Genomic DNA, 11,246 nt, shown 5'->3' on the forward strand with positions numbered 1-11,246 from the left:
CTGTTGACATAAGTAAAAAGAATCTGTCTTCCTTCTGAAACCGAACTGGCACTAGCTTCTATCCCTTTCTTGTATCACATTACCTCCTTCCTTCTTCAATACAAATCATTTTATCCCTAAAATTTGATCATGCAAGGATGAAATTAGAACTTATTTTCAAGGACAGGAACTGACCATAACTTGGTAGGTGCCATGTTTGAGCTACATGCACTGGGCTGCCCTTTCAATGTTGGGAAAATTGAAATATATCGACGTCGATGTATTATTGATCAAAATTCTCTGACTAAAAGTAAGTTCACTGTGAGCAGGAAGAGAGATTATCAAGTTAAAAACAGATAGAGAAACGAAAGTCTGACACATCCACAACTCCAATAATGACTTGAATTTTGTAGTCTCTAATTATTACTCCCTCCGTTTGGAAATAATTGATGTGTTAGAACGGAGGTAATAGTATTTACTTAAATTTCTTCCAAAAAAATCATATATTTTCAGCTAAAGAAAGACGAAGTTGGCTTACCCAGGTGTTGTAGGTTTATGATTTGAAACAGTCACACCCAACAAATTTATACTCCAATACACATCCATGAATATTTTACGTAAACTAATGCAACAAGAATGCAAACTATTTGGAAGATGGACTAATTTAGAAGCTTTGATATGTTATTAGTCTAGTAGCAAAACATGCACAGATCTGGCATATCTCTGGCTATTACAGGATAGGTGGCTCAAAAGACATTATCTATGATTGGGTAGTACTCATCCATGAGATAATGTCTTTTGACCATGTTATTAGAGGCAATACTCACCTATCCTGTTATTAGAGGCAATACTCATCCATGAGAGAGATGTATTATAATCTTTGACCATGTTATTAGAGGCAATACTCATCCATGAGAGAGATGTATTATAACTTTGTTCGTGAAGTGAGATTTCAAGGTGATGGCCATCCCATGAAAACCAGATCTAATAGATTGACATACCAACCTACTTATCAAATTTTGCTAATATATTTTAGAGTTGCCTATGAACTTCACATGGTAATCACTTTGCATTTTGTTCATAAGTTATTGTTAATGTAGGCTACCTCAAGTATATATTCCAAGATCCCTTTGCACCAAAAGGAGAAAAGAAGCAGAAACACTTAAGTATATATTCCAATACCTATTCTGCAGCAGAGCATCACTGCTTTGCCAAATTATGATATGCATTAATTATAACTGAATGTGCCAATCTAAAAGCTAGAAGTCCTCAAACACGTTAAGTTTGGAAAAGCATCTCAAATATCTAATCGGAATGAACAAAACGATCGCCAGCTAAGTTAGACCTATGTGCTAGAACATGCATCTGAAGACATATCTGAACCTGTGGATTGTTTCAGGACATCAGTGCATCCGTTGAATGGCATAAATACTCTGTTTATTAAGATGCTATGTTATGGAGAATTCAATAGCTCCGTATTGGTAAATGCGTTAAGCAGAAAAAATGAAACCCATTCTCTTGATTGTCAAGACAACTCTGATCAGTGCTCTCTCCTGGTTCAAGAGGTGAGCATGATGGGGACCCCCTCTCCTCCTCCTTCGGTCCAGTGCAAATTGTGCGGCAATGAGGCCCATAAGATCTTTGACAGTGACATATATCTTGTACATCAAACTGTCTTCGGAATATGGCAGGGAAAGCATCTTCTTGTTTATCTAATTTCAGCACCACAGTACTATTGGGGATCTTAATGTACGAAGATAAGAGCTACTTGGTGAAGCTTGTTGATTCGGAGATAAAGCCCGGCAAGTTGATGTAGAGGGACCATAGTCCCCTTCTGGCAAGCAGCATATCGTTGTCCGATTACAGTACGTATTCTACACCATTCCTTTCCTGCTCCATTTCTGTTTACTACTGCTGCTCTCTGCTTGTTATGTTGGTCTAAACCCGCGATAGCTATCCAAAGTAAGTAGAAGCAGGATATCAAGAGTGTGTTTTGTCTCTCTTTCTGTTCTGTTGCTGTACTGAAGTCCATATCTTGTTCGGTATAACAGTTTGTTGCTTCACAAGTGCGGTCAAATTAATCTTTGTCACGGGGTGGTACCACTTAGGCAAAACCTTTCCTCTCTTTTTCGGAAAGTTAGGGTCTTGTTTGCGTCAGAGTCTAAGCTCATACTAACTATGCTGGGCTCAAGGCTAATTAAAAGCATTCATCTCTCGCTGTCTGTAAGACCATCTGAATACTAACTGCCGTATAAACAAAGTAGCCGTGAACATACTGGCAGTTGGCAGATGGTACGTCCATGCAAGCAAAAAAATATCTTTGAGTAAGGCGTGGCTCCGTACCTTATTGAGCCGATTTTATAGAGAAAGGTTCTGGCATCAACTTGCTTGTGTTTGATAATCGTCCTGCACTTAGTTGGAGCATATTCCCTAGCTGTTCATTCTTCGAGCAATTTCTTTTGGTTTTCAAGTAAGAGCATATTGCAACGAGTAGCACCTTTCATTCATATATTGATAGTAAATAGAGGCCAGACAGCCTTTTTAGGGACTATTGCCTATGGCACACAATTCAGCAGTACGACAAGTCCTTGATGCTCTTCAGTCTGGACGATCTTGTAATGGTAGTCGGCTTACATGGTAGAATGGGCATAAATGGCACTCTCTCTTCACGGAATATGGCTTTTAAAGGTTTTTACCATCAAATTTCCACAGTAAAATATTTGTTCGAAAATATACTTTCGTGCGATCAGTCTGAATAGTTTGTGCACATTAAGGAAGCTCGACCATCAAAATTGTGCAATCTCATGTAGGATGTTCTTTGTTGGTCCGGTGAAAAATCAACCCGTCGCCTTTTCCCTCTTCGAAAAGGAGGGTTTTCCGGCCACCGCATAGTTGATGCATGTTTTTGGAGAAAACGGGGTTTTCCCCTGATTTCCATTACTAGACCCCAGATAGAAATTCTTACAAACCACCAGCATACAGTTGGTGCATGTATTCACATCACTCACAGTCACCTTCCCAACCTTCCACTCTTCCAGTGGCAGGGGGATGTGACGGATCCCTCTTCACGTACACCATCCATCCATCTAAGCCTGATGATTAGACTGCTCAGGCGACTTGCCAAACATTAGCGGTAAACGGTTATCATGGGGCATGGCCTGGATTGGTCTTTTTTACTGCGCGTGACCCTACCCAACCCAACCCTGCATCGTTCTTTTCGGTGCACAACAGCACCGCCGCTCGGGCGTGCACTAGTAGCTGTAGGCTGTAGTGTACGCGCCAAGCCCCGACCCTTCTTATACCCACGCCCCTCCACTTCAACCTCCCAGCAAACACACACACGCACACACGCACACAATCCCCGCACGAGCTAAAGGCACCCGCAGGGCTTTTGATTTCCACGTCCGGAGGAAGAAAGTCCGTCCGTCCGCCCGTCCGGCCGGAAATGTTCCGTCATTCCTCGTCGGCGCCTTCGTACGGCGACGCCTACATGCAGGCGGCCCTGGCCGCCGTCCCCACCCAGATCCCTCGCTCTGCCGCCGGGGGATACTATGACAGCGGCAATGTTGTCAATGGCGCGTTCCATCCCTTCGCCGCCACCGCCGCCTCGTCTCCGCCGTCGTCCTACTCCTCGTCGTACTACAACAACATCCATAGGAGCATCAGCGCGCACTCGCTCCCGCTCCCGCTCCACATCCAGCTCGGCGACAACCTCGGCGGCGGCGGCGCATTCTTCTCGTCCTCGTCCCCGTCCCCTCACCAGCAGCTGTCTTTGCCTCCCATGTCCTCCTCCCCGTCCTCCTCCTGCGGCGATCTGTACGATTTCAGCAGCTCCGCATGCACAGTCCGCCGCGTCTTCAGCACCGGCGATCTCCAGGTACCGCGCCACAGCCCTGGAACTTACACAATTGTGATCGATCGGGCTGTCTGGAGATTGCAATTGAGCTGTCGACTGTTGTTTTCCTTGCCTTTTGCTGACAAAACTAATGAAGCAGGGGATGAACGGGTCATCGCCGGTGCCGTCGGGCGACGGCTGCGGCCAAGACGCCGGAGGAGGGCCGTTCTCGCAGAAGGTCGGGCGATACAGCGCAGAAGAGAGGAAGGAGCGGGTGCAGCGATATCGCCTGAAACGGCACCAGCGAAACTTCACCAAAAAAATCACCGTACGTACCATCCCGATCTCCATCAACACCCTGCAAATGCACGCCGTCTCTTGCCACTAACGTCTTGCCATCATTGGCTCTGGTTCCGGCAGTACGCGTGCAGGAAGTCGCTGGCCGACAGCCGGCCGAGGGTGAAGGGCCGGTTCGCGAGGAACGGCGAGGCGGAGGCGGAGACCGACGACCGGGAGGCGTCCGACAACAGCTACGACTACTGCGGTTACAGCGATCCCAGCAACCAGAGCACGGGGAACAGCCGCTACCACGGCCAGCAGCATGTCAAGGACGACAGCGTCTGCAACGGCGCCGCCGCAGCAGCGTTCGCCGGAGCCGGTGACAATGGCGACTGGTGGTGGCGGGCGCCGGGGGCAGAGGGGCAGCGGCAGGCCGGCTTCGACGTCGACGAGGAGCTCTGGGCCACCCTGGGCGACATGCTGTCCGTGAACCTGGCCTCGTAGTAGGCGATCGACGGCACGGCATGTAAGGGTCGGTGGAGCCGTTAGTGGTTTTTGGTGGGGGCCGTCCGGCGCACCAGACGGCACTATTATAGCTCGGTCAGGTCAGGGTGGCGGCTCGGCTGGCCGCCGTGTGCGCGGCACAGTGCAGCCATGGAGGGGCGAGGTCAGAGTGGCGCCCGTTGACCTTGTCCCCCGGGGCTGTATTATTGTAACCTTTAGCCAGAAACATCATGAGAGTCGGAGACAAAAGGAGAGAGAGACCGATCGCCTTCCTCGTGCTAGACTTTGAGAACAACCTGTGTGTGTTCCGTGAGTTCCCGGTTACTTCCATGTACAAAAAAGCTTGAAAAATTATCTGCCCCACTCCCGAGTCCAAGTGCATGCCCCTCTGTCGTCCAAAGCACCCCTGAATCCTCACCTCTTCCTCAGTGCTGCCTGCCGGCTCCCCTGCGACCTTCCGTGCTCGTTTTGTTTCGCCCGTTTTCCTTCTCCTCTGAGACTACACTCAACCGTTGTCGACCTCCCAGTGGCACGGGGCACCTGTTTTTAACAAAGTCCACGCGCTACATGGGCCATGGCCAGCCAGTGACGTGACAGGACAAGACACGGCACGACGCTTATGCATGCAGTTCGCGCGCATTTCAGCTCTGCCCAGCCCGGCCGCGTACGTGGTTGGGTGGGGTTGGGCTGGCTGGCTGTTCCGTCGCCGTCGTCGTCGTCGTCGCGGGGAGATAGATCGGTCGACCGCAACGGCGATGGGAGGTCAAAGGGGTACGTGCGTGCGGACGGATCGCCGTCTCATCGCCGGAGGCGAGGCGCCCGTGACTGACGCGCAACCATCTCCATCTCCTCCGTGGCGACATCTACCTCAGCTTTTTCACGAGGGGTTAATGGCCGCTTCTCGGGCCTTCTCATTGGCCCTGCCGCACGCATGTGATCAGTCCCCGAGTTGGTTAGCTGTTCGCTCGCAGCGAGCCGGGTCAGCTCAGCTCGTGCGCGCAGCACATGAATTTCACCGGGATCATTGCATCTCTGAGACTCTGACTCTCACAACAGCAAAAATCATCTGTGTTGATGATGTTTTTCCAGGCGGAAGTTGTGATGTTCTTCGCTTCGGTTCTTCAGAAACATCCCTTGCTTGCAATTTTAGCATGCAAAAAAGTGGGACTACCGTACCGGATTCCGGCAATTTTAACTCATCGATTTCCCAAAAGACGGCAGCAGCAAGTGTATATATGTGGAGAAGAAAAGAAAACCGCGGCCCGTGGAATTTCGGAGGGGGGATAAGGTTAGGGTTTATCGCGAACAATTTACTCTACAAGGGGCAAAAATTCGATTCGCCGGGGCTGCCTCAAATGCGATTAATCTGTACTGGTGGTACGCTACACCGGCCTTTTGACCACCAAAAGGCCGAGCAAATTTCTATCTTCAGAGAATAATACCAGCAAGCACCAATTAGTTGCGCCTCCAAATGTAGCAGGACAGGGAAATGTAGTAAAAGGACGTTCAGGAAATGCACTCAACTGGAAAGAAGGAATTCAGTTCCAGTGATCCAATCCTCACCCCTTCTATCTCGAGTATATTTTGTGAAATTGCGATTTGGGAATCATCCATCAAAGAGTTAGAAAGAAAGACGGAAGAACAAAGAGGACCTTTAGGCTGATCGCAACGGGCACGATCGCTCGATCACCGCGGCAGCACCACGGCCCAGGACAAGATACCGCGAGGATGGGTCAAACGAGAATAAGAACCCTAATGGTGGCTGTCTTGGGGACTCAAATCATTAGGACTTAGAGCGATGGAGAAGCCTCTTCTATGCATGCTTTCCAGTGAGTTAACTAGTGCTACAAAATACAAGAAGCAAAGAGACCAGCATATGCCTCTTGGTCACTTAATTAGCAGAAGGCTGCCTAGCTCTCTCGTTCATCGCTGTCATCAGTTGTCACTGTCACCGCTAATTACCGGCAGTAAAAAATGGGGTTTTGACAGCCATCGGTAGATTAGCCGCAAATGGTAAAACGAGCACAAGCAGAACTCATCTACATATTGACATGTGACATCAGACATCACTGAGCATTAACCAGGATTAATTCAACTCAAACTCTACTATGCTAGTGCATGTGGTACCTTTTTTGCATGTGACGATGGGATTCATGTGATCAGTTGCCTGATTAATTATGACATGAAAGTGGCCTATGCATCTTTGAACTTAATTACATGATGTCCACATCGCCGGTCTCCCTACATACTACTGCCCCTCTGCTGTCAGTTATAATCATCATCATCAGTTTTTTTAATGGCGCAAGGCATTCCCAAGCTCACATGAAGGCCACTGCAGTTTGAATGCTGCGTATATAGGGTAGGATAATTACCAAAAGGGATTACTAAGCTAGGAGAGCCCTATAACTAAGGGCGCACTAATTCCCCACCCCACAGTATTTTAGAGCAAGCAGCAGCATGCATCTCCCTCTGCCTCTTTGGAATTTGCTGCTTTCGCCAAGGCTACCTCTCTTTTCCCTTCTTCCCTAGAGCTGCGGAGTGTGGCTGCCGATTCTTTGTCGGCCGCTAACAGGCGTACTTTGCGCTGATAATCTTGTTAACTGGCTATGATTTCAAGTGTAATTAGTACTCTTTGTGGCACAAATTCTTATGCAATGTTGAGTTCATGGATATGTGACTGTTTTCTGAACGTGCCACCGTAGTATTAGGTAAAATGCTGCATTCCGAACCTGTTGATCTGAGCCCTTTTCAGCTAACGGCGCCGCGCGACAGTTGATGTTGGCTAATCTCCAGGTAGAGTAGCTACATGATGATGAGAGTGTGTTTGGGCAAGGCATATTTCGCAGTAGCACCCAAAGCAATCGACGGATGAATTTAGAATTAGAAGCACCAAACCACTTTCTCCAGTGGAGGAGGAGGAAGAACAAGGGAATCATGTGAGGTGTTGCATTCGCTAGCTATCTATATAAGCATATATTATGTGTCTTGGTTTTCTTAACTAATTGTGTAAGTTTCTTACACGAGAAGGCGAAGTGGAGGCCCATGAATCAAATGATGGCCTTGCCTTTTTGGACAAATCAATCATTACTAAAACACATGGGCTGAACATCTGAAAGTGCACCCTTGGATGCTATTGTTGACCCTAGTAAGAAATGAGTAGCCACGTAGGGGGTAGCCCGCCCTAAAACCCCTGCGCCAATTAGAAAGCTCTTACCTGGGGGTTAGAGCAAAACAAAAATGATGTGATCTTTGCGCACTCAGCAGGGGGGATTCTGAATGGGAAAGTATCATTAGTCTGTCCAAAGCTAGGACAGAATCAAGATTAAGACACTGAATGCGAGAATACGGTCAAAAGATTCCATAAAAATTCCTTTCTCAAGTGGGAAAGGGCATGGTAAAAAGTATGGAATCAGCTAAGCGCGAAATATGTTTACTGGTAATAACAACAGAATCAGCAAGGACATCATCGAGAATAAAGACAGTGAATGTGGGAATAAAGGAGTGTTTGTTAGTATAAGTGGTAATAATAATGGTCCTTGAAATTCCCACAAATGCCAGATTTAAACTATACTAGCTAGTGGTTGTTTGTCACTTGCGAAAAGTTAGTTATTACTAATGTAAATTCAGTGTACTAGCTTAAGCATCTCTGGATCGTGCATGACAGCAGCTTGAATGTGAAAAATCATATTTATTATGATGGTCAAACGACTTCTGCAATACTCTTTCCCAACAGTGAACACAGTCATGTTCGTAGTATATATGGAAGTATTTATAACAATTGTGGTTATTAATTAATATATGCATGTAATATTGAAGCTCATAGTATATAAAATCTTTTTTACTGTCAGTCGTCATTTTGAACCACTTGATTTAAATCCATTGATATGTCTCCCTTCTTCCTCTCACCACGACCGCCACTACCCTAATGACGGTGTCAGTGTTACATCCTAGGGGTCCCTCGTCATACCGGAAGCCGGCCCAAGTAGGCCGCCCTGTGGCCCCCTGGGTCGGTTATGCCCTAGGTCGACGTCCCGACCTATGGGCCCTATGAAGAGAAGGACTCGGAGGACTCTGAGTATGCGCCAAGTAAACCTTAGGCCCCGATATCCCATATAAGCCGGGGCAGGGCTAGTCGATAAACGCAAGAACATAGAGACTACGCTCAATCCCTTGATCACCATTGTACACCCATGTACATCATTCAATACAACATGAGCAAGAAATAGGGTTTTACCTCGATCTCGAGCGCCTGAACCTGGGTAAACCATGTCATGTTTCCCCTCTGATCTTCGTCTGGCCGGAGTACCCTATTGAGGGATTTGTCGAATATAACTCCGACACCTAACAACTCCAACAAAGTATTTCTTGCTTGGTTATGCCTTTAATAGATGTAGCAGTCCTCTGCTAGTGCTGTCTCCATTTACTGCTTTGCCAGGCCAAGCATCATATAACCCGAGGGACTTCTTCTCAACCCTAAACTCCATATTTCCTAACCAATACAAAGAGCCTCTCCTCCATCAAATCTAAATCACCACCCTTCACCTTGCGACCCTGACCACTTCAACAAAGTCTCCTCCCTCAGCTCTGTCTTCGCACTTGTGTTGCCAGTGACTCCTAGTCCTACTAGTAATCCTAAAAATTCCAATAAATACATAACGTTGAAAAACGTGATGAGCAAATTCAATGGTCATCACATGGGCAAATTAAAAACAATGGATTTGGGGATTATGTAACATTGAGCTACTGAAAATAAATATAAAAATCATTTTACTAGAAATAGAAAATTATGTTTGGGGAAGGGGGTGAGGGATAGAAAAAAAATTAAGCAGAAAACTACTTTTTTCAGAACATAAAGCAAGAAACTATTGGTCAGGACTTTTTTTAGAATCGTTCCAGAGATTTTCTAAGTAGGCCGGACCCAACACAACCCACAAAAGAATATAGCCCAGCCCAAAAAAATTATCTGATACAAAAGGAGGAGGGCTTCTCGAGAGCAACTAGTTAACGAACGCTCCTTCGGGAGCCTTGCAACGATCAGCGTCACTTGGTGCGCTCTCAGCCATTCGCCACGTGTCGCGCTCTGGGCGCTACCTCCGGATTTTGTTTTTTCACACGTGTTTTCGGCTTTTTAAACGATTTTTTTCTGGGGTTTTTCGATGTTTTGGTTTCCCATCGGTCTTCGTTAGCTTTTCAATAAAAAAATGAAAAAAATTATTTTGCGCGAAAAAACGTGTTTTTCTTTTTTTTTTTCCTTTCATGAGTCACGGTTTTGTTTCCGCGAGAGGCACGGTTTTGCTTTCGCGAGAGTCACGGTCGTGTCTCTCGAAAACGAAAAAAAAACGTTTTCTATTTTTCTTTCTTTCGCGAGAGTCACGGTTTTGCTTCCGCGAGAGGCACGGGTGTGCTTTCGTGAGAGTCACGGCCGTGCCTCTCAGAAACGAAAAAACGCGTTTTTTTCTTTCGCGAGAGTCACGGTTTTGCTTTCGCGAGAAGCATGGTTGTGCTTTCGCGAGAGTCACGGCCGTGCCTCTCAGAAAGGGGAAAAATGTGTTTCCTGTTTTTTCCTTTCGCGAAAGTCACGATTTTGCTTCCGCAAGAGACACAGATGTGCTTTCACGAGAGTCATTGGCGTGCCTCCTCGGAAACGAAAAAAAACGTGTTTTCTCTTCTTTTTTCGTGAGAGACACGGTTGTGATTTCGTGAGAGGCACGGGCGTGCCTCTTTCGGAAAGGGAAAAAACACGTGCGTTCGGTTTGTTTTTTTCGTCCAGTTTTTTCTGAAAAAAAGTTCATCAAAATCTATCAACGTGGAATCTAGTTTTGAAGATCTCGACGCGAGGAATGCAACGATGAAAGCGGTTCGAGATTTGGACGCACGATTTGAGAGGTAAAACGTTTTGAATAAACGGATCTACGAAAAAAGGGAAAACTCTTAGGTTGCGACAAATGGCGCGCTGCATGTATGTCATTTGTAGCAACTAGAGAAATTGGAGTGATCTTTGCAACGAGTATTTCTTAATTATTGATTTCGGGGCTTCTCATATATTGGCCCATATCACATCGTACATCTGCCAGGTGGGCCGCCGCTCGCAAATAGTAGTAGGCGTGAGTTCGGGAGCGTGCAGGCTATTTTTTTTCTTTTTTTTGTTCATATTTTCAAAAGATAAAACTTCTTGAAAAAGATGATTTTGAAAGAAAAAATGTTTAACACATATCATAAAATGTTCAAAAGAATTGAAAAACACGTTAATCAGACATTTAAATTTTTTAACCATTTATAGAAAAATGTTTTTGATATCTAAAAAATGCAAAATATGTATGAAGAAAAGTAGAAATCAAACATATATTAAAAAATGTTTCAAAATGTATTTAAAAAATGTGAAACATATCCAAACAAAAGTTCAAAAATATGTGTTTGAAAAGATGTTAATCATGTATGTTTAACATGCACAAAATAATATTCCAGGTGTATAAAAAAATGTACAATGTGTATGAAAACATGTACACATCAGAATATATATTTTCAAAAAATGTCAATCATGTTTTTTTTCATGGTAATATTTGTCCCATTAATAAAGAACAAGTTACATGTCCCATAAACACCGACTTGACAAAACTGAAAAGAAAGTGTAACTCTAGCCTTTGCATAA

The 11,246-nt window shown here is 45.6% G+C and overlaps 1 protein-coding gene across 1 annotated transcript; it reads left to right on the forward strand.

Annotated features, from left to right (window-relative positions):
• Positions 1-1,948: 1,948 nt before the first annotated feature.
• LOC119269501 (zinc finger protein CONSTANS-LIKE 2-like) lies at positions 1,949-4,968 on the forward strand. Its single transcript, XM_037551346.1, has 3 exons — positions 1,949-3,856; positions 3,975-4,142; positions 4,235-4,968. The coding sequence occupies exons 1-3, from the start codon at positions 3,425-3,427 to the stop codon at positions 4,595-4,597; spliced, it is 963 nt and encodes a 320-aa protein (XP_037407243.1). The 5' UTR covers positions 1,949-3,424; the 3' UTR covers positions 4,598-4,968.
• Positions 4,969-11,246: the final 6,278 nt, after the last annotated feature.

This window comes from Triticum dicoccoides, chromosome 3A (assembly GCF_002162155.2).
Source record: "Triticum dicoccoides isolate Atlit2015 ecotype Zavitan chromosome 3A, WEW_v2.0, whole genome shotgun sequence".
NCBI lineage: Eukaryota > Viridiplantae > Streptophyta > Magnoliopsida > Poales > Poaceae > Triticum > Triticum dicoccoides.